Source organism: Patagioenas fasciata, chromosome 28, assembly GCF_037038585.1.
Source record: "Patagioenas fasciata isolate bPatFas1 chromosome 28, bPatFas1.hap1, whole genome shotgun sequence".
Classification (NCBI taxonomy): domain Eukaryota; kingdom Metazoa; phylum Chordata; class Aves; order Columbiformes; family Columbidae; genus Patagioenas; species Patagioenas fasciata.
In genome coordinates this window covers 3,504,053-3,526,959 of record NC_092547.1, presented here as the reverse complement: position 1 = coordinate 3,526,959, position 22,907 = coordinate 3,504,053, and the positions used below count along the sequence as shown (strand labels likewise).

The 22,907-nt window shown below is 57.8% G+C and overlaps 1 protein-coding gene across 1 annotated transcript; it reads left to right on the top strand.

The window, feature by feature from the left end:
* Positions 1 to 6,813: 6,813 nt before the first annotated feature.
* LOC139825736 (uncharacterized) lies at positions 6,814 to 8,444 on the top strand. Its single transcript, XM_071799837.1, has 5 exons — positions 6,814 to 7,299; positions 7,378 to 7,442; positions 7,828 to 7,921; positions 8,091 to 8,137; positions 8,272 to 8,444. The coding sequence occupies exons 1-5, from the start codon at positions 6,814 to 6,816 to the stop codon at positions 8,414 to 8,416; spliced, it is 837 nt and encodes a 278-aa protein (XP_071655938.1). The 3' UTR covers positions 8,417 to 8,444.
* The last annotated feature ends 14,463 nt before the right edge of the window (positions 8,445 to 22,907 follow it).

Genomic DNA, 22,907 nt, shown 5'->3' with positions numbered 1-22,907 from the left:
GGGACCTTCCCCGGGATTCCCGCCACGGGGGTAGAAAAGAGCCCTCAGTGACAGCCTGGAGTGTGCACGGCAGGGGCGGGCACTGAGGGAGAAGGCACTGCAGCCACCAATCAGAGAGAGAGAAGCCCCTGCTGACAACCAATCACGGGCTCGGAGGGCGGGAGGGACCACGGAGGGGATAAAAGGGGCGTGTGGGCAGAGCCGAGACCGCGGCACCCAGCGCTGTTCGCTGCCTCGGGGGCACCCGGATCAGCTCAGAGCAGAAAATGGGGCCTCAGGGGCACCCAGATCAGCTCAGAGCAGAAAATGGGGCCTCAGGGGCACCCGGACCAGCTCAGGGCAGAAAATGGGGCCTCGGGGGCACCCAGATCAGCTCAGAGCAGAAAATGGGGCCTCAGGGGCACCCGGATCAGCTCAGAGCAGAAAATGGGGCCTCAGGGGCACCCGGATCAGCTCAGAGCAGAAAGTGGGGCCTCGGGGGCACCCAGATCAGCTCAGGGCAGAAAATGGGGCCTCAGGGGCAGCCAGATCAGCTCAGGGCAGAAAATGGGGCCTCAGGGGCACCCAGATCAGCTCAGGGCAGAAAATGGGGCCTCGGGGGCACCCAGATCAGCTCAGGGCAGAAAATGGGGCCTCGGGGGCACCCGGATCAGCTCAGGGCAGAAAATGGGGCCTCAGGGGCACCCAGATCAGCTCAGAGCAGAAAATGGGGCCTCAGGGGCACCCGGATCAGCTCAGGGCAGAAAATGGGGCCTCAGGGGCACCCGGATCAGCTCAGGGCAGAAAATGGGGCCTCGGGGGCACCCAGATCAGCTCAGGGCTCCAAATGTCGGCCAGAGGGGTGGCAGGATTGGTACAGGGAATTGACAATTAACTAATTAACAGCTCATTTCTAAAGACATTGAAGGGTGGGCCCCAGGCTGAGGGAGCAATGGGAAAGGGCTTGGGAGGAACCCGTGGGGCTCCCACAATGGCCCCTCTGTCCCATACCAAAGGGGCTTGGGGTGCATTGGGAAGCACAGGGAGGAGAGAGCTGGAAATTAAAAATGTTTTACTGCTGCTGCTCCTGCAGAAAATGGTACAGAATGGGGAGGGTGATGGGTGATTGGCCAAGGAGCCAACCCCACATTTTAAAGAGATGGGTAAGGGAAGGGGGCTGTCAATGTCTGTTACTCCCAGCCTGGCTGGACAGCGGGGACTCCCTGCCCCCCCAAACTCCCCCATGTTGGGGTGCACGGCCCTCGGGGGGCCTGTTACACTACACGGGGGGTGCCCCCCGGACAGCACTTTTCACCTGTTATTTATTCCTTTTCTATTTTTGCAAAGTAAAGAGCTGGAAATTTGGCGGAGGGTCCTGGTGTGGTGTGGGGCATGGGGGGGGCATCTCGGGGGAGCAGACCCTTGGGGGGATGTGGGAGCACCCTGGGATGATGAGGGGCGCCCCCTACCTGGCACTGGTGGAGACACCCCCTGTTGGGGATTGGGGGGCACCCCTGAGGGTGATGGGTGATGCCCTCCCTGGGGAAGCCCCTTAGTGATAAGGGGGGACACTACTGGGGTAGCAGGGGCAGTGGGGGACATGGAACCCCCAGGGACAATGGGGACCCCTCCCTGGGGCGCGGGGCAACACTGTGTGCCGCTGGCACCCAATGGGCCCCATCACTCAGGTGGCAGAGACAGGGGGACTGGGGACAGTGTGCTTGTGGGGGGGATGACACCAGCCAGTTCTGGGAGACATTAGGAGTACCTGGGTTATTTGGAGCTCTTGTGGGAATCGGGGTTCCTGTAGGGCCCGGGGCTTTTGGAGCTGTCGGGGGACAGGGTCAGGAGCGGGGGATGTGGGGACAGCAGTCGTGTGCTTGGGGCCATGAGGGATGGGGTGAGCAAGAGCGCCAGTGTCCCCATCCCGCAGGCGTCCAGCCCAACGGGCTCCTCCGCAGCCAGGGACAGGAAAAGGTCCCTTCTGCAGTGGATTCACTGCACTGCAAGAAAGGAAAGTGCAGAGGCTGGGTAGAGAGCAGAAGAGATCACTCCTTGACCCTCAGACTGAAGAAGACACAACGAACTGCACTGGAACTGAAACAGAATCTCACACGGGATGCAGGCCGCCTGCAGCTGGGAGCAAACGCAAAGTGCGTTGTTTGTGCCCAGGATGTGCCGAGGTTCAGAGTGCTGAGGGTGGGTTCCCTGGGTGAGGCCGCAGGCTGAGGGTCCTCAGGGTGCTGGATTCCCTTGGTGAGGCCGAGCTGGGGTTCCCTCCCTGGGCTGTTTTTGGTGCCGCCGCCCTGGCCCTGGCTCAGCTCCCAGTGCCCTGGGACGGGCTGGAGGGGCCTGTGCCCACCATGGCTCCTGCAATGGGTCCCGCTGGCTTTGGCCCTTCCCCTTCCACTGCCTGGGGAAGTTTCTCCTTGGCTCCCCATGACACCCCAGGTTTCCCCTGTCCCCAGGGCTCACCTTGTGCCCCCAAAGTCTCCCAGGAAACACCTCGGCTCCCCAGGGCAGCTCAGGGCTCATTTGTCCCCCAGGGCTCCCTGTTCTTCCCCAGGACTCGCCTTGGCTCCCCAAGGTTCCCCAGCCCTCCCAAGTATTTTCCCTCTGCTCCCCAGGGTATCCCAGTCCTCCCCAGGACTTCCACTGGATCCCCAGCGCTCTCCTCCGTTCCCCAAGGCTCCCAAGCCCTCTCCAGGGATTGCCTCGGCTCCTCAGGGATCCACACTCCTCCCTAGGCCTCTCCTCCTCTCCCCAGGGCTCCTCAGTCCTCCCGAGGGATCTCCTCAGATCCTAAGGGCTCCCCAGTCCTCAAGTTCATGCCCAGGGCTCCCCAGTGGTTTCCAGATTTTTGCTGGCGTCACTGAGCTCCCCAGTTCTGCCAAGGCCTCGACTCAGCTCCCTGGGCCTCACCAGTTTTTCCTTGACTCGCGCCAGCTCCCCAGCACTCTGCAGGCTCCCCCAGGCTTCCCCTCGGCTCCCCATTCTGCTCTAGGCTTGTTTCAGCACCCCAGGCCTCACTGTGGCTCCTCAATCCTCACAATGGATTCTCAGGCCTCCCCAGCCTTGGCCTCAGCTCCACAGGGCTCCCCACTCCTCCCCACAGCTCCCCGTGGCACTCCAGGCCTCCTCGGTCCTCCCTCGCGCTCGCTTCTGCTCCCCAATTCTTTCCAGGGTTTTCTTTTTTTCCCCTGGGCCTGTGACACGGGCGCCCTGGTGATTATAAAGGGGGCTGCTCCCGGAGGTGCGGGAGCATCTGGAGCAGAACCTCCATGGTGCTGGGCAGGAGCTTGGAGAGTGCTCAGCAGAAATCCACGGCGGGTGCCTGAGCTGCGCAGCAATGGTGCTGGCCCCAGCACACCCGGGTGCCGGCCGCCCTGGCCCTGGGTCAGCTCCCAGTGCCCTGGGACGGGCTGGAGGGGCCTGTGCCCACCATGGCTCCCTGCACTCTGTCCCACTTGCGTTACAGAGCGGGCAGTGGGCAGAGCTCAGAGGAGCTGTTCGGGAGCAGGTGGAGCTCAAGAAGCTACTGGGGACAGGAGGGACGGGGGGTCAGCACATTTGTGGGGGCACGGACAGCTGACAGAGCCCATGCTGGAAAAGAAGCTCCAATGCCTCCAGGAGAGATGGCCCCGGTGGAGACAGCTCCCTGGGCCTCACCAGTTTTTTGGGGGGGCACGGACACTTGACAGGGCCCTTAGCCTGTGCAGCTCCTGAAAAAGAAGCTCCAGCACCTCCAGAAGAGATGGCAACGCGTCCAAGAGCCAACAGACCGGATTGAATCTTGGGACAGTGGGGTGGGGTGTGCTGAGCAGCTTGGGGCAAACGTCTGCTGCTTGCAGACCCCTTTCTGGCTCCTGGCCGCTGCTCCAGCCTGCTCTGCAGAGCCTTTGTCTTCTCCTAAGTGGCTCAAAACACCTCGCAGCCAACTCAGGAGTCCCGGAAACAGCTCCGCACAGCCATGGGCAGCTCCCAAGCTCTCCTACATGCCCCCCAAGGCAGGGGCGGGATGGGTAGGGTGGGTTTGCACAGGGAAACGACCCAGAGGAGGTGCTGCTACAGGAGATGGTGGCCGTGCGGCTGGCAGCACAGAGAGCCCAACTGTGGGCCTTGGGCTGGGAAGGGTCTGCATGATGCCCCGGGCACACTGAATGGAGGTGTGGGTCTCAGCGGCGATGCAGGAGGGAGTCTGAGCCCCCAAACACATCTCTGCACATCTCTGAGCAGCTCCCAAGCTCTCCTACATGCCCCCCACACTATGGCTGGGACGGGTAGGCTGGGTCTGTGCAGCGCTGGGATGCCGGGGGTGCCTGGTGCCAGCCCCAGCAATGGCTGGGCAGCACCCTGGCTCCCTGTTGGCCAAGCAGCGGGCCGCCACACTGGCCGAGGTCTCTTCTCAGAGCCCGGAACCTCTCTCCTGCCCCCAGGAGACTCCTGCTGTTCCTCGCCCTGCTGCAGATCATCATCCTCATCCTGGTGCTGCTCGGGGCCCGGGCATCTCTCTCAGTTCTACTGCACGTTTTTCCAGTAGGCCCTAAAATCCCCCCTGCGTGCCCCCTACGCTAGGAATCAAACAACACTGAAACCTTTCACACCAGCCAAGTTCTCAGCTGCCTAATTCCCTGGGACCACAGACATGGGCATCACAGTGCGTAGGGAAAAGTCCTGGAACCCTCAGCCCCTCCAGCACCCACCTCAGCCAAGAAGTGCTCTGGTTCCACCTCCATGCCAGCTTCGCCTCCTCCAGACCAAGGCACAGCAGGGACACGTGTTGGGCTGTGCCAGGTGGACGAGGTTTGGAGGCTCTGACCCCTCCCACAGCCCCGCTGACATCTGCTCCTCCATTCAGTGCTCCCAAGGCACCGTGCAGACCCTTCCCTGCCGAAGGCCCACAGGCAGGCTCTTTGTGCTGCCAGACGCACGGCCACCATCTCCTGTAGCAGCACCTCCTCTGGATCATTTCCCTGCGCCTGGGGTGCCCTGTAAATGAACCTGAGGACGCTGAGCCTCGGGGAACTGAGGAGAGCACTGGGGGTCCAGCAGAAGTCCTGGGTAAGGATGGGCTATACTGGGCATCCCAGGAATAATCCTTGATGGCCAGGGTACTACTCCTGTAGCAGTGCCTCCTATGCATCATTTCCCTGTGCCTGGGGTGCCCTGCAAATTAACCTGAGGACTGGGAGCCTTGGGGAAATGAACAGAGCACTGGGGATGCCATGAAATGCTTGAGGAGGACTGGGATACTCTGGGCATCAGCGGAATAATCCTTGATGCCCAGGGTACTACTCCTGTAGCAGTGCCTCCTCTGGATCTGGGGTGCCCTGGGAAAGAACCTGAAGGACTGGGGCTGTTGCTCCCCCACCCCAAAGGGCTTCCCAGGGCTCGCTTCACCTCCCTTGGGCTGCCCAAGACTCCCAAAGTATCTCCTTGGCTCCTCTCTCGGAGGCACCCGACGTCAGTTTTAGGCGGACAACAGGGTGGAAAACAAACTTTTATTGTGTTCAAAAAGGTGCAGCAGATTAACGGGTAAGAAATGGGGTTTGTGCAATCAGGGAGCTCTGCAGCAACATAAATACAGGTTCGAATATCAGTTGAGGAAATTATTGGGGTGCAGCAAATAATAACAATGGGGATCCACGGTCATCACTCACCACTCAGCGCGGTGAGGCCGTCCCAGTCCCGGGAGGTCCCCTCGTCCTTATCCTGCCCAAGGGGAGGGCTCTCAACAGCATTTCTGACGCGCTGCTCCGAGAACACACACAGAAAGATGCCTCGGCGGGCAGTCCCGTTTTATACTCGTGTCAGATCCGCTGTGGGCGTTCCAGAAGCTTCTCTGCTCCCCCACTCTGGCTGTGGGCGCCCAGACAGTCCCGACTCTCTGGCGCCTCTGCCCCTCTCCCGGCTGACCCACAGACGGTGACACAAAGGAGCTGCTCACCTGCCCCACAGCAGGAGAGGCGGGAGGTGCTGGGGAAGAGGGTGGGGGTGTGCATGCACCTTCCACACCGAAACAGGGGGAAGGGAGAGAGAGGGGGGTGCGCAACTGCCAGAGATCCCCAGGACACCCCAGGTTTCCCCTGTCCCCAGGGCTCACCTTGCACCCCAAAGTCTCCCAGGAAACACGTCGGCTCCCCAGTGCAGCTCAGAGCTCGCTTTGTCCCCCAGGGCTCCCCGTTCTTCCCCAGGAGTCGCCTTGGCTCCCCAAGGTTCCTCAGCCCTCCCAAGGATTCAGACTCAGCTCCCCAGGGTACCCCGGTTCTTCCCAGGATGTTCCTTGGATCCCCAGGGCTCAGCTCGGTTCCCCAAGGCTCCCAAGTCTTCTCCAGGGTTCTCCCCAGCTCCTCAGGGCTCCCCACTCCTGCCCTTGGTTCCCAGTTCTCCCCAGTCCACTCTGGGGCTCATCTGGGCGCCCCAGTCCTTTCCAGACCTTTGCTGAGGTCACTGAGCTCCCCAGTTCTGCCGAGGTCTCCCCTCAGCTCCCTGGGCCTTCCCAGTCTTTCCAGGACTCGCATCAGCTCCCAGGGCTCTGCAGTCTCCCCAGGGTTCGCCTCGGGCCTCCTCTGGGCTTGTTTCAGCACCCCAGGGCTCGCTTCAATTCCCCAGAGCTCCCCAGGGCTTCTCAGATCTGCCAAGGCCTCAACTCAGCTCACTGGGGCTCCCCAAATATTTCCAGTGCTCCCCAGGGTTCACCTCAGCTCCCCACAGCTCCCTGTTCTTCTCCAGTCCTCCCAGAGCTCCCAGTCCTCCCCAGCACACAAGTGTTGCCGGAGCAGGACGCTCTGCACCCCTGACCCTCACCCAGGCTGCAGCACTGGAATGCGCTGCATGCAACGTCCGAGCACCAAGAGCGGTGCTGAGAGTGCTCCCCTGGTTCTGCAGTGGCCGTGGCTGGAGCCACAGCAGCTCTGGGCACCAGCGCCACGGAGTGATGGCCGTGTCACAGTGGGCAGTGCTGGCCGTGTCACCGTGATGTCACTGTGGGGCTGTGACACGGGCGCCCTGGTGATTATAAAGGGGGCTGCTCCCGGAGGTGCGGGAGCATCTGGAGCAGAACCTCCATGGTGCTGGGCAGGAGCTTGGAGAGTGCTCAGCAGAAATCCACGGCGGGTGCCTGAGCTGCGCAGCAATGGTGCTGGCCCCAGCACACCCGGGTGCCGGGCGCCCTGGCCCTGGGTCAGCTCCCAGTGCCCTGGGACGGGCTGGAGGGGCCTGTGCCCACCATGGCTCCTGCAATGGGTCCCGCTTGCTTTGCAGAGGCGGCAGTGGGCAGAGCTCGGAGAAGCTGTTCGGGAGCTGGTGGAGGTCAAGAAGGTACTGGGGACAGCAGGGACAGGGACTCAACACGTTTGTGGGGGCACAGACACTTGACAGGGCTCTTTGCTTGTGCAGCTGCTGAAAAAGAAGCTCCAGAACCTCCAGGAGAGACGGCAACGTGTCCAAGAGCCAGCAGCTCTGTGAGTGCCCATGGAGCCCTGACTGAACCTTGGGGCGGTGGGGTGGGGGTGCTGAGCAGCTTGGGGCAAACGTCTGCTGCTCGCAGACCCCTTTCTGGCTCCTGGCCGCTCCTCCAGCCTGCTCTGCAGAGCCTTTGTCCTCTCCCAAGTGCTCAAACACCTCTCAGACACTCGGGAGTCCCGGCAGCAGCTCTGCACATCTGTGAGCAGCTCGCAGGCTGTGCTGCGTGCCCCCCCAGCCAGGGGCAGGATGGGTGGGCTGGGTCTGTGCAGCGCTGGGATGCCGGGGGTGCCTGGAGCCAGCCCCAGCACAGGCTGGGCAGCACCCTGGCTCCCTGTTGGCCAAGGAGGAGGTTGTCACGCTGGCCGAGGTCTCTTCTCACAGCCCGGAACCTCGTGGTGTCCGTAGCAGGGGGAAGGTGGCGCAGGGAAGCGATGCGGAGCCGGCGCTGCTCCAGGAGCTGGTGGCCGTGAGACTGGTAGGACAGACAGCCCGGCTGTGGCCTTGGGCAGGGAAGGGGCTGCACGGTGCCCGGGAACACGGAATGGGGTGCGGGTGTCAGCGGGGACGCGGGAGGGCTCTGAGCCCCCAAAGCTCGTCCACCTGGCACAGCCCAACACGTGTCCCTGCTGTGCCTTGGTCTGTAGGAGGAGCAGCTGGCATCGAGGTGGCACCGGAGCACTTGTGGGCTGAGGTGGGTGCTGGAGGGGCTCGGGGTGCCAGGACTCTTCCCTGGGCAGTGCGGTGCCCGTGCCTGTGCTCCCAGGGCATTAAGAGCTGAGAGCAATTTGCCCCCTGCTCTGCCTGACCCCTCTCTCCTGCCCCCAGGAGACTCCTGCTGTTCCTCGCCCTGCTGCAGATCATCATCCTCACCCTGGTGCTGCTGGAGGGAGACGTCCTGAACAACTCTGTGCTTCCCCCCAAGCTGGCGGCTGCCTCTGGGAGCTGCCCAGCAAGGCCCCGCTGCTTCTGAAAAGAGAATAAAGAGACCTGTGGTTGCAGGACCCGTGTGTGACCTTGTCACCCGTGGCAGTGACGGCTGGGAGGGAGGTGGCTGCTGCTTTCCCTGCTGCCTGTGCTCTCCCCTCGACGGCTCTGCCTGTGCCCCCGTGTGCTGAGTGCGGGTTCAGAAGACGGGGAGTCACAACAACCACCCGCACGCCCAAGAGTTCCTTGAGGAAGAACAACAAACAGAGGACAGCTCGACTTGCGTGTGTCAGTCTCAGCCCTTCTGTGACTCAAGGGAATCCCCTCTGCTTTGATGCCTAAGGGATTGATATGCAGGAGCTCACTGCCTTCCCAAAATACTACACGCAGAAGCACGAGTGAGGTAGCTCCACATGATACGAATGCCATGGGAAGCGAGGGTGGTCGCTGTGGCTCCTTGTCTTCCCCTGAGCCTGTACTGTGTAAGCAGGGCCGCACAGGCAGAGCCTCTTCCAAGGAAACAACAGCCGCCTCCCTCCAACCGCTGCCCTGGGTCACTGCTGCCCCTCCAGCTGCTGAAGCTCCTGCAGTTGTGTTCTGAACACGCACAGCAGCCCGGGTGAGGAAGAGGAGTCGCCCAGAGGCACAGAGGCCCTGACACAGCCCCGGCCACCACAGCTGGGGGACACGGGCACAGGAGGGGACACTGAGCTCCATGCCCACTGCTCCATGGCTTCCTGCAGCTCCTGCTGCTTCTTCCCAGGACACTGCTGGGCCTCCCTCTGCCTTTCCCTCCCAGAGCTCTGCCTGAAGAGGAGAGGGAACAGGAACGTGTGCAGGAGGGGCAGGGGCTGCAGGAGAACCCCCATGACAGCGGCCAGGGCCCAAGGGCACAGCGCCCAGTGCTCCCCCAGCTCCTCTGCTCTCCCCAGTTCTCCCCATGTCTCACGGAGCTTCTCCAGGGCTGTCCAGTCCTCCCAGGGCTCGCTTTGCTTCCCCAGAGCTCCCCAGTGCACCCCAGGGCACCGCCACCCTCCCATATCTGTCATGCAAATGAACTAAAATATTTCAGACGGTGCACTCGAGCCAGCGGTGCGCACCCACCACCGGAGGACAGCAGAGACCATTGCTGGATCTCAGCGTGGTTGTATCTTCTCTCTTTCTCCCTCTCTGTGTTTCTATCTGTATTCCGAGCATCGAAGGGCAATAAGATTATGAGTTTTGTCGTTGAAGTTTTGTTAATTTTAGGGTATAGTTACAAGTTTTGCCAAGCATTCCACTAGATAAGTTGCTCAGAGGCCCATCCAACCTGGCATTAAACACTTCCAGTGATGGGGCAGCCACAGCTTTTGCGGGCAATCTGTTCCAGCGTGCCAGCACTTTCATCATAACCCATTTCCTTCTGTATGTCCAAACTAGACTGACCCTCTTTCAGTCTAAAGCTACTGGCCCGCGTCCGTTCACTACAAGCCCCGGTAAAAGGCCTCCCTCTGTTGCTTTATCCATGCGAGCCACGGAACCTGACACACCAATGTGATGTTCACAGAGTTCGCTTTATTGTCGGACCGGGCTGGCTTTATAGCAAAGCTGCCCTGTCCACGCGCCTTACAACAACGTGATTGGTTGTAACTCGTGTCATACAATAACATGATAGGCTGCATGTACTGGCCAGCGCTCTGCACGCGTGTGTCCGGCGATTGCTCACTCATTATCACCTTCTAATGGTGCTCCTTTAGTCTCTTTTGTCTCTGGCTTCACCTCTCAGCCAGGCCGGGGACAACCCCATCCCCCTGGGGCGGGGGGCTCTGCCACTACAGCAGGGGAGCCCAGGCGCAGGGAAATGATGCATAGGAGGCACTGCTACAGGAGTAGCACCCTGGGCATCAAGGATTATTCCTGGGATGCCCAGGGTATCCCACCCTTCCCCAGAACTTGCATTGGAGCCCCAGTGCTATCCTCAACTCCCCAAGGCTCCCGTCCTTCAGGTTCATTTGCTGGGGACCCCAGGCACAGGGAAATGATCCAGAGGAACCACTGCTACAGGAGTAGTACCCTGGGCATCAAGGATTATTCCTCTGATGTCCAGAGTATCCCAGTCCTCCTCAAGCCTTTCATGGCATCCCCAGTGCTCTCTTCATTTCCCCAAGGCTCCGAGTCCTCAGGTTCATTTGCAGGGCACCCCAGGCACAGAGAAATGATCCAGAGTACCCACTGCTACAAGAGTAGTACCCTGGGCATCAAGGATTATTGCACTGATGCCCAGGGTATCCCAGCCTTCCCCAGGACCTCCACTGGACCCCCAGTGGTATCCTCACTTCCCCAATGCTCCCCGTCCTCAGGTTCATTTGCAGGGCACCCCAGGCACAGGGAAATGATGCATAGGAGGCACTGCTACAGGAGAAATACCCTGGGCATCAAGGATAATTCCTCTGATGCCCAGGGTATCCCAGCCTTTCCCAGGACTGCGATCGGAGCCCCATGGCTCTCCTGAGTTCCCCAAAGCTCAGCGTCCTCAGGTACATTTGCAGGGCACCCCAGGCGCAGAGAAATGATCCAGAGGAACCACTGCTACAGGAGTAGTACCCTGGGCATCAAGGATTATTCCTCTGATGCCCAGTGTATCCCAGCCTTCCCCAGGACTTCCATTGCAGCCCCAGTGGTAACCTCCTTCCCCAGTGCTCCCCATCCTCAGGTTCATTTGCAGGAGACCTCAGGGACAGGGAAATGATCCAGAGGAACCACTCCTACAAGAGTAATACCCTGGGCATCAAGGATTATTCCTCTGATGCCCAGAGTATCCCAGTCCCCCTGAAGCGTTTCATTGCATCCTCAGTGCTTTCTTCATTTCCCCAAGGCTCCCAGTCCTCAGGTTCATTTGCAGGGCACCCCAGGCACAGGGAAATGATGCATAGGAGGCACTGCTACAGGAGTAGTACCCTGGGCATCAAGGATTATTGCACTGATGCCCAGGGTATCCCAGCCTTCCCCAGGACTTCCATTGGAGCCCCAGTGCTATCCTCAACTCCCCAAGGCTCCCGCCCTTCAGGTTCATTTGCAGGGGACCCCAGGCACAGGGAAATGATGCATAGGAGGCACTGCTACAGGAGTAGTACCCTGGGCATCAAGGATTATTCCTCTGATGCCCAGGGTATCCCAGCCTTCCCCAGGACTTCGATCGAGCCCCATGGCTCTTCTAAGTTCATCAAAGCTCAGCGTCCTCAGATTCATTTGCAGGGGACCCCAGGCACAGGGAAATGATCCAGAGTACGCACTGCTACAGGAGTAGTACCCTGGGCATCAAGGATTATTCCTCTGATGCCCAGAGTATCCCAGTCCTCCTCAACCATTTCATGGCATCCCCAATACTCTCCTCATTTCCCCAAGGCTGCCAGTCCTCAGGATCATTTGCAGGGCACCCCCGGCACAGGGAAATGGTCCAGAGGAGGCACTGCTACAGGAGTAATACCCTGGGCATCAAGGATTATTGCACTGATACCCAGTATAGCCCATCCTTACCCAGGACTTCTGCTGGACCCCCAGTGCTAGCCTCAGTTCCCCAATGCTCCCCATCCTCAGGTTCATTTGCAGGGCACCCCAGGCACAGGGAAATGATGCAGAGTACGCACTGCTACAGGAGTAGCACCCTGGGCATCAAGGATGATTCCTGGGATGCCCAGGGTATCCCACCCTTCCCCAGAACTTGCATTGGAGCCCCAGTGCTATCCTCAACTCCCCAGGGCTCCCGTCCTTCAGGTTCATTTGCAGGGGACCCCAGGCACAGGGAAATGATCCAGAGGAACCACTGCTACAGGAGCAGTACCCTGGCCATCAAGGATTATTCCTCTGATGTCCAGAGTATCCCAGTCCTCCTCAAGCCTTTCATGGCATCCCCAGTGCTCTCTTCATTTCCCCAAGGTTCCGAGTCCTCAGGTTCATTTGCAGGGCACCCCAGGCACAGGGAAATGATGCATAGGAGGCACTGCTACAGGAGTAATACCCTGGGCATCAAGGATTATTGCACTGATACCCAGTATAGTCCATCCTCACCCAGGACTTCTGCTGGACCCCCAGTGCTAGCCTCAGTTCCCCAATGCTCCCCATCCTCAGGTTCATTTGCAGGGTACCCCAGGCACAGGGAAATGATGCAGAGTACGCACTGCTACAGGAGTAGTACCCTGGCCATCAATGATTATTCCTCTGATGCCCAGGGTTTCCCAGCCTTCCCCAGGACCTCCACTGGACCCCCAGAGGTATCCTCAACTCCCCAAGGCTCCTGTCCTTCAGGTTCATTTGCAGGGGACCACAGGCACAGGGAAATGATCCAGAGGAACCACTGCTACAGGAGTAGTACCCTGGCCATCAAGGATTATTCCTCTGATGTCCAGAGTATCCCAGTCCTCCTCAAGCCTTTCATGGCATCCCCAGTGCTCTCTTCATTTCCCCAAGGCTCCGAGTCCTCAGGTTCATTTGCAGGGCACCCCAGGCACAGAGAAATGATCCAGAGTACCCACTGCTACAAGAGTAGTACCCTGGGCATCAAGGATTATTGCACTGATGCCCAGGGTATCCCAGCCTTCCCCAGGACCTCCACTGGACCCCCAGTGGTATCCTCACTTCCCCAGTGCTCCCCGTCCTCAGGTACATTTGCAGGGCACCCCAGGTACAGAGAAATGATCCAGAGGAACCACTGCTACAGGAGTAGTACCCTGGGCATCAAGGATTATTGCACTGATGCCCAGGGTATCCCAGCCTTCCCCAGGACTTCGATCGAGCCCCATGGCTCTTCTAAGTTCATCAAAGCTCAGCGTCCTCAGATTCATTTGCAGGGGACCCCAGGCACAGGGAAATGATCCAGAGCACGCACTGCTACAGGAGTAGTACCCTGGGCATCAAGGATTATTCCTCTGATGCCCAGGGTTTCCCAGCCTTCCCCAGGACCTCCACTGGACCCCCAGAGGTATCCTCAACTCCCCAGGGCTCCTGTCCTTCAGGTTCATTTGCAGGGGACCACAGGCACAGGGAAATGATCCAGAGGAACCACTGCTACAGGAGTAGTACCCTGGGCATCAAGGATTATTCCTCTGATGTCCAGAGTATCCCAGTCCTCCTCAAGCCTTTCATGGCATCCCCTGTGCTCTCTTCATTTCCCCAAGGCTCCGAGTCCTCAGGTTCATTTGCAGGGCACCCCAGGCACAGAGAAATGATCCAGAGTACCCACTGCTACAAGAGTAGTACCCTGGGCATCAAGGATTATTGCACTGATGCCCAGGGTATCCCAGCCTTCCCCAGGACCTCCACTGGACCCCCAGTGGTATCCTCACTTCCCCAGTGCTCCCCGTCCTCAGGTTCATTTGCAGGGCACCCCAGGCACAGGGAAATGATGCATAGGAGGCACTGCTACAGGAGTAGTACCCTGGGCATCAAGGATAATTCCTCTGATGCCCAGGGTATCCCAGCCTTCCCCAGGACCTCCACTGGACCCCCAGTGGTATCCTCACTTCCCCAGTGCTCCCCATCCTCAGGTTCATTTGCAGGGCACCCCAGGCGCAGAGAAATGATCCAGAGGAACCGCTGCTACAGGAGTAGTACCCTGGGCATCAAGGATTATTCCTCTGATGCCCAGGCTATCCCAGCCATCCCCAGGACTTCCATTGCAGCCCCAGTGGTAACCTCCTTCCCCAATGCTCCCCATCCTCAGGTTCATTTGCAGGAGACCTCAGGGACAGGGAAATGATCCAGAGGAACCACTCCTACAAGAGTAGTACCCTGGGCATCAAGGATTATTCCTCTGATGCCCAGAGTATCCCAGTCCCCCTGAAGCGTTTCATTGCATCCTCAGTGCTTTCTTCATTTCCCCAAGGCTCCCAGTCCTCAGGTTCATTTGCAGGGCACCCCAGGCACAGGGAAATGATGCATAGGAGGCACTGCTACAGGAGTAGTACCCTGGGCATCAAGGATTATTGCACTGATGCCCAGGGTATCCCAGCCTTCCCCAGGACTTCCATTGGAGCCCCAGTGCTATCCTCAACTCCCCAAGGCTCCCGCCCTTCAGGTTCATTTGCAGGGGACCCCAGGCACAGGGAAATGATGCATAGGAGGCACTGCTACAGGAGTAGTACCCTGGGCATCAAGGATTATTCCTCTGATGCCCAGGGTATCCCAGCCTTCCCCAGGACTTCGATCGAGCCCCATGGCTCTTCTAAGTTCATCAAAGCTCAGCGTCCTCAGATTCATTTGCAGGGGACCCCAGGCACAGGGAAATGATCCAGAGTACGCACTGCTACAGGAGTAGTACCCTGGGCATCAAGGATTATTCCTCTGATGCCCAGAGTATCCCAGTCCTCCTCAACCATTTCATGGCATCCCCAATACTCTCTTCATTTCCCCAAGGCTGCCAGTCCTCAGGTTCATTTGCAGGGCACCCCCGGCACAGGGAAATGGTCCAGAGGAGGCACTGCTACAGGAGTAATACCCTGGGCATCAAGGATTATTGCACTGATACCCAGTATAGCCCATCCTTACCCAGGACTTCTGCTGGACCCCCAGTGCTAGCCTCAGTTCCCCAATGCTCCCCATCCTCAGGTTCATTTGCAGGGCACCCCAGGCACAGGGAAATGATGCATAGGAGGCACTGCTACAGGAGTAGCACCCTGGGCATCAAGGATTATTCCTGGGATGCCCAGGGTATCCCACCCTTCCCCAGAACTTGCATTGGAGCCCCAGGGCTATCCTCAACTCCCCAAGGCTCCCGTCCTTCAGGTTCATTTGCAGGGGACCCCAGGCACAGGGAAATGATCCAGAGGAACCACTGCTACAGGAGTAGTACCCTGGGCATCAAGGATTATTCCTCTGATGTCCAGAGTATCCCAGTCCTCCTCAAGCCTTTCATGGCATCCCCAGTGCTCTCTTCATTTCCCCATGGCTCCGAGTCCTCAGGTTCATTTGCAGGGCACCCCAGGCACAGAGAAATGATCCAGAGTACCCACTGCTACAAGAGTAGTACCCTGGGCATCAAGGATTATTGCACTGATACCCAGTATAGCCCATCCTTACCCAGGACTTCTGCTGGACCCCCAGTGCTAGCCTCAGTTCCCCAATGCTCCCCATCCTCAGGTTCATTTGCAGGGCACCCCAGGCACAGGGAAATGATGCATAGGAGGCACTGCTACAGGAGAAGTACCCTGGGCATCAAGGATAATTCCTCTGATGCCCAGGGTATCCCAGCCTTTCCCAGGACTTCGATCGGAGCCCCATGGCTCTCCCGAGTTCCCCAAAGCTCAGCGTCCTCAGGTACATTTGCAGGGCACCCCAGGCGCAGGGAAATGATCCAGAGGAACCACTGCTACAGGAGTAGTACCCTGGGCATCAAGGATTATTCCTCTGATGACCAGGGTATCCCAGCCTTCCCCAGGACTTCCATTGCAGCCCCAGTGGTAACCTCCTTCCCCAATGCTCCCCATCCTCAGGTTCATTTGCAGGAGACCTCAGGGACAGGGAAATGATCCAGAGGAACCACTCCTACAAGAGTAGTACCCTGGGCATCAAGGATTATTCCTCTGATGCCCAGAGTATCCCAGTCCCCCTGAAGCGTTTCATTGCATCCTCAGTGCTTTCTTCATTTCCCCAATGCTCCCAGTCCTCAGGTTCATTTGCAGGGCACCCCAGGCACAGGGAAATGATGCATAGGAGGCACTGCTACAGGAGTAGTACCCTGGGCATCAAGGATTATTCCTCTGATGCCCAGGGTATCCCAGCCTTCCCCAGGACTTCGATCAAGCCCCACGGCTCTTCTAAGTTCATCAAAGCTCAGCGTCCTCAGATTCATTTGCAGGGGACCCCAGGCACAGGGAAATGATCCAGAGTACGCACTGCTACAGGAGTAGTACCCTGGGCATCAAGGATTATTCCTCTGATGCCCAGAGTATCCCAGTCCTCCTCAACCATTTCATGGCATCCCCAGTGCTCTCTTCATTTCCCCAAGGTTCCGAGTCCTCAGGTTCATTTGCAGGGCACCCCCGGCACAGGGAAATGGTCCAGAGGAGGCACTGCTACAGGAGTAATACCCTGGGCATCAAGGATTATTGCACTGATGCCCAGGGTTTCCCAGCCTTCCCCAGGACCTCCACTGGACCCCCAGAGGTATCCTCAACTCCCCAAGGCTCCCGTCCTTCAGGTTCATTTGCAGGGGACCACAGGCACAGGGAAATGATCCAGAGGAACCACTGCTACAGGAGTAGTACCCTGGGCATCAAGGATTATTCCTCTGATGTCCAGGGTATCCCAGTCCTCCTCAAGCCTTTCATGGCATCCCCAGTGCTCTCTTCATTTCCCCAAGGCTCTGAGACCTCAGGTTCATTTGCAGGGCACCCCAGGCACAGAGAAATGATCCAGAGTACCCACTGCTACAAGAGTAGTACCCTGGGCATCAAGGATTATTGCACTGATGCCCAGGGTTTCCCAGCCTTCCCCAGGACCTCCACTGGACCCCCAGTGGTATCCTCACTTCCCCAAAGCTCCCCATCCTCAGGTTCATTTGCAGGGGACCCCAGGCGCACGGAAATGATCTAGAGTATGCACTGCTACAGGAGTAGTACCCTGGCCATCAAGGATTATTGCACTGATGCCTAGGGTATCCCAGCTTTTCCCAGGACTTCGCTCGGAGCCCCAGTGCTGTCCTAAGTTCCCCAAAGCTCAGCGTCCTCAGGTTCATTTGCAGGGCACCCCAGGCACAGGGAAATGATCCAGAGTACGCACTGCTACAGGAGTAGTACCCTGGGCATCAGGGATTATTCCTCTGATGTCCAGGGTTTCCCAGTACTCCTCAGGCCTTCCATTGGAGCCCCAGTACTGTCTTCAGTTCCCCAATGCTCCCAGTCCTTCAGGTTCTTTCCCAGGGCACCCCAGGCGCAGGGAAATGATCCAGAGCAATCACTCCTACAAGAGTAGTACCCTGGGCATCAAGGATTATTCCTCTGATGCCCAGAGTCTCCCAGTCCTCCTCAAGCATTTCATGGCATCCCCAGTGCTCTCTTCATTTCCCCAAGGCTCCCAGTCCTCAGGTTCATTTGCAGGGCACCCCACGCACAGGGAAATGATGCAGAGGAGGCACTACTACAGGAGTAATACCCTGGGCATCAAGGATTATTCCTCTGATGCCCAGGATATCCCAGCCTTACCCAGGACTTCCACTGGAGCCCCATGGCTCTACTAAGTTCCCCAAAATTCAGCGTCCTCAGGTTCATGTCCAGGGACCCGAGGTGCACGGAAATGATCCAGAGGAACCACTGCTACAGGAGTAGTACCCTGGGTATCAAGGATTATTCCTCTGATGCCCAGTGTATCCCAGCATTCACCACAACTTCCATTGCAGCTCCAGTGGTATCTTCCTTCTCCAATGCTCCCCATCCTCACGTTGATTTGCAGGGGATCTCAGGGACAGGGAAATGATCCAGACGAACGACTGCTACAGGAGTAGTACCCTGGGCATCAAGGATTATTCCTCTGATGTCCAGAGTATCCCAGTCCTCCTCAAGCCTTTCATGGCATCCCCTGTGCTCTCTTCATTTCCCCAAGGCTCCGAGTCCTCAGGTTCATTTGCAGGGCACCCCAGGCACAGAGAAATGATCCAGAGTACCCACTGCTACAAGAGTAGTACCCTGGGCATCAAGGATTATTGCACTGATGCCCAGGGTATCCCAGCCTTCCCCAGGACCTCCACTGGACCCCCAGTGGTATCCTCACTTCCCCAGTGCTCCCCGTCCTCAGGTTCATTTGCAGGGCACCCCAGGCACAGGGAAATGATCCAGAGGAACCACTGCTACAGGAGTAGTACCCTGGGCATCAAGGATTATTCCTCTGATGCCCAGTGTATCCCAGCCTTCCCCAGGACTTCCATTGCAGCCCCAGTGGTAACCTCCTTCCCCAATGCTCCCCATCCTCAGGTTCATTTGCAGGAGACCTCAGGGACAGGGAAATGATCCAGAGGAACCACTCCTACAAGAGTAGTACCCTGGGCATCAAGGATTATTCCTCTGATGCCCAGAGTATCCCAGTCCCCCTGAAGCGTTTCATTGCATCCTCAGTGCTTTCTTCATTTCCCCAAGGCTCCCGCCCTTCAGGTTCATTTGCAGGGGACCCCAGGCACAGGGAAATGATGCATAGGAGGCACTGCTACAGGAGTAGTACCCTGGCCATCAAGGATTATTGCACTGATGCCCAGGGTATCCCAGCCTTCCCCAGGACTTCGATCGAGCCCCATGGCTCTTCTAAGTTCATCAAAGCTCAGCGTCCTCAGATTCATTTGCAGGGGACCCCAGGCACAGGGAAATGATCCAGAGTACGCACTGCTACAGGAGTAGTACCCTGGGCATCAAGGATTATTCCTCTGATGCCCAGGGTATCCCAGCCTTTCCCAGGACTTCGATCGGAGCCCCATGGCTCTCCTGAGTTCCCCAAAGCTCAGCGTCCTCAGGTACATTTGCAGGGCACCCCAGGCGCAGGGAAATGATCCAGAGGAACCACTGCTACAGGAGTAGTACCCTGGGCATCAAGGATTATTCCTCTGATGCCTAGTGTATCCCAGCCTTCCCCAGGACTTCCATTGCAGCCCCAGTGGTAACCTCCTTCCCCAATGCTCCCCATCCTCAGGTTCATTTGCAGGAGACCTCAGGGACAGGGAAATGATCCAGAGGAACCACTCCTACAAGAGTAGTACCCTGGGCATCAAGGATTATTCCTCTGATGCCCAGAGTATCCCAGTCCCCCTGAAGCGTTTCATTGCATCCTCAGTGCTTTCTTCATTTCCCCAAGGCTCCCAGTCCTCAGGTTCATTTGCAGGGCACCCCAGGCACAGGGAAATGATGCATAGGAGGCACTGCTACAGGAGTAGTACCCTGGGCATCAAGGATTATTGCACTGATGCCCAGGGCATCCCAGCCTTCCCCAGGACTTCCATTGGAGCCCCAGTGCTATCCTCAACTCCCCAAGGCTCCCGCCCTTCAGGTTCATTTGCAGGGGACCCCAGGCACAGGGAAATGATGCATAGGAGGCACTGCTACAGGAGTAGCACCCTGGGCATCAAGGATTATTGCACTGATGCCCAGGGTCTCCCAGCCTTCCCCAGGACTTCGATCGAGCCCCATGGCTCTTCTAAGTTCATCAAAGCTCAGCGTCCTCAGATTCATTTGCAGGGGACCCCAGGCACAGGGAAATGATCCAGAGTACGCACTGCTACAGGAGTAGTACCCTGGGCATCAAGGATTATTCCTCTGATGCCCAGAGTATCCCAGTCCTCCTCAACCATGTCATGGCATCCCCAGTGCTCTCTTCATTTCCGCAAGGCTGCCAGTCCTCAGGTTCATTTGCAGGGCACCCCAGGCACAGGGAAATGGTCCAGAGGAGGCACTGCTACAGGAGTAATACCCTGGGCATCAAGGATTATTGCACTGATACCTAGTATAGTCCATCCTTACCCAGGACTTCTGCTGGACCCCCAGTGCTAGCCTCAGTTCCCCAATGCTCCCCATCCTCAGGTTCATTTGCAGGGCACCCCAGGCACAGGGAAATGATGCAGAGTACGCACTGCTACAGGAGTAGTACCCTGGCCGTCAAGGATTATTCCTCTGATGCCTAGGGTATCCCAGCTTTTCCCAGGACTTCGCTCGGAGCCCCAGTGCTGTCCTAAGTTCCCCAAAGCTCAGCGTCCTCAGGTTCATTTGCAGGGCACCCCAGGCACAGGGAAATGATCCAGAGTACGCACTGCTACAGGAGTAGTACTCTGGCCATCAATGATTATTCCTCTGATGCCCAGGGTTTCCCAGCCTTCCCCAGGACCTCCACTGGACCCCCAGAGGTATCCTCACTTCCCCAAAGCTCCCCATCCTCAGGTTCATTTGCAGGGGACCCCAGGCGCACGGAAATGATCTAGAGTATGCACTGCTACAGGAGTAGTACCCTGGCCGTCAAGGATTATTCCTCTGATGCCTAGGGTATCCCAGCTTTTCCCAGGACTTCGCTCGGAGCCCCAGTGCTGTCCTAAGTTCCCCAAAGCTCAGCGTCCTCAGGTTCATTTGCAGGGCACCCCAGGCACAGGGAAATGATCCAGAGTACGCACTGCTACAGGAGTAGTACCCTGGGCATCAAGGATTATTCCTCTGATGTCCAGGGTTTCCCAGTACTCCTCAGGCCTTCCATTGGAGCCCCAGTACTGTCTTCAGTTCCCCAATGCTCCCAGTCCTTCAGGTTCTTTCCCAGGGCACCCCAGGCGCAGGGAAATGATCCAGAGCAATCACTGCTACGGGAGTAGTACCCTGGGCATCAAGGATTATTCCTCTGATGCCCAGAGTCTCCCAGTCCTCCTCAAGCATTTAACGGCATCCCCAGTGCTCTCTTCATTTCCCCAAGGCTCTCAGTCCTCAGGTTCATTTGCAGGGCACCCCACGCACAGGGAAATGATGCAGAGGAGGCACTGCTACAGGAGTAGTACCCTGGGCATCAAGGATTATTGCACTGATGCCCAGGATATCCCAGCCTTCCCCAGGACTTCCACTGGAGCCCCATGGCTCTACTAAGTTCCCCAAAATTCAGCATCCTCAGGTTCATGTCCAGGGACCCGAGGTGCACGGAAATGATCCAGAGGAACCACTGCTACAGGAGTAGTACCCTGGGTATCAAGGATTATTCCTCTGATGCCCAGTGTATCCCAGCATTCATCACAACTTCCATTGCAGCTCCAGTGGTATCTTCCTTCCCCAATGCTCCCCATCCTCAGGTTGATTTGCAGGGGACCTCAGGGACAGGGAAATGATCCAGACGAACGACTGCTACAGGAGTAGTACCCTGGGCATCAAGGATTATTCCTCTGATGTCCAGGGTTTCCCAGTAGTCCTCAGGCCTTTCATTGGAGCCCCAGTGCTCTCTTCAGTTCCCCAATGCTCCCAGTCCTTCAGGTTCTTTCCCAGGGCACCCCAGGGACAAGGAAATAGTCCAGAGGACGCACTGCTACAGGAGTAGTACCCTGGGCATCAAGGATTATTCCTCTGATGACCAGTATAGTCCATCCTTATCCAGGACTTCTGCTGGACCCCCAGGGGTATCCTCACTTCCCCAAAGCTCCCCGTCCTCAGGTTCATTTGCAGGGGACCCCAGGCGCAGGGAAATGATCCAGAGGAGGCACTGCTACAGGAGTAGTACCCTGGCCATCAAGGATTATTCCTCTGATGCCCAGGGTGTCCCAGCCTTCCCCTGGACTTCCATTGGAGCCCCAGTGCTATCCTCAACTCTACAAGGCTCCCGCCCTTCAGGTTCATTTGCAGGGGATCCCATGGACAAGGAAATGATCCAGAGTACCCACTGCTACAGGAGTAGTACCCTGGGCATCAAGGATTATTCCTCTGATGTCCAGGGTTTCCCAGTACTCCTCAGGCCTTCCATTGGAGCCCCACTGCTCTCTTCAGTTCCCCAATGCTCCCAGTCCTTCTGGTTCTTTCCCAGGGCACCCCAGGCGCAGGGAAATATCCCGAGGAGGCACTGCTACAGGAGTAGTACCCTGGGCATCAAGGATTATTCCTCTGACGCCCAGGGTATCCCAGCCTTTACCAGGACTTCGGTCGGAGCCCCAGTGCTGTCCTAAGTTCCCCAAAGCTCAGCGTCCTCAGGTTCATTTGCAGGGCACCCCAGGCACAGGGAAATGATCCAGAGTACGCACTGCTACAGGAGTAGTACCCTGGCCATCAAGGATTATTCTGCTGATGCCCAGAGTATCCCAGCTTCTCCAGGACTTCCATTGCATACCCAGCGCTCTCCTCAATTCCCCAATGATCCCCGCCCTCACGTTCATTTGTAGGGCATCCCAGTCACAGGAAAATGATGCAGAGGAGGCACTGCTACAAGAGTAGTACCCTGGGCATCAAGGATTATTCCTCTGATGCCCAGGGTATCCCAGCCTTTCCCAGGACTTCGATCGGAGCCCCATGGCTCTCCTAAGTTCATCAAAGCTCAGTGTCCTCAGATTCATTTGCAGGGCACCCCAGGCACAGGGAAATGATCCAGAGGAGGCACTGCTACAGGAGTAGTACCCTGGGCATCAAGGATTACTCCTCTGATGTCCAGGGTTTCCCAGTACTCCTCAGGCCTTCCATTGGAGCCCCAGTGCTCTCTTCAGTTCCCCAGTGCTCCCAGTCCTTCAGTTTCTTTCCCAGGGCACCCCAGGGAGAAGGAAATGGTCCAGAGGAGGCACTGCTACAGGAGTAGTACCCTGGGCATCAAGGATTATTCCTCTGATGTCCAGTATAGTCCATCCTTACCCAGAACTTCTGCTGGACCCCCAGTGCTAGCCTCAGTTCCCCAAGGCTCCCATCCTTCAGGTTCATTTGCAGGGGATCCCATGGGCAAGGAAATGATCCAGAGTACCCACTGCTACAGGAGTAGTACCCTGGGCATCAAGGATTATTCCTGGGATGCCCAGGGTATCCCAGCCTTCCCCAGAACTTGCATTGGAGCCCCAGTGCTATCGTCAACTCCCCAATGATCCCCGTCCT

Bases quoted from the DNA above. Each gene is read 5' to 3' on its own strand.
- LOC139825736 (XM_071799837.1), top strand. From the start codon at position 6,814: ATGCAACGTCCGAGCACCAAGAGCGGTGCTGAGAGTGCTCCCCTGGTT. The intron at 7,443-7,827 runs GTGAGTGCCCAT...CTCTTCTCACAG, and splicing joins GTCCAAGAGCCAGCAGCTCT to CCCGGAACCTCGTGGTGTCC. The intron at 7,922-8,090 runs GTAGGACAGACA...CTTGGTCTGTAG, and splicing joins AGCTGGTGGCCGTGAGACTG to GAGGAGCAGCTGGCATCGAG.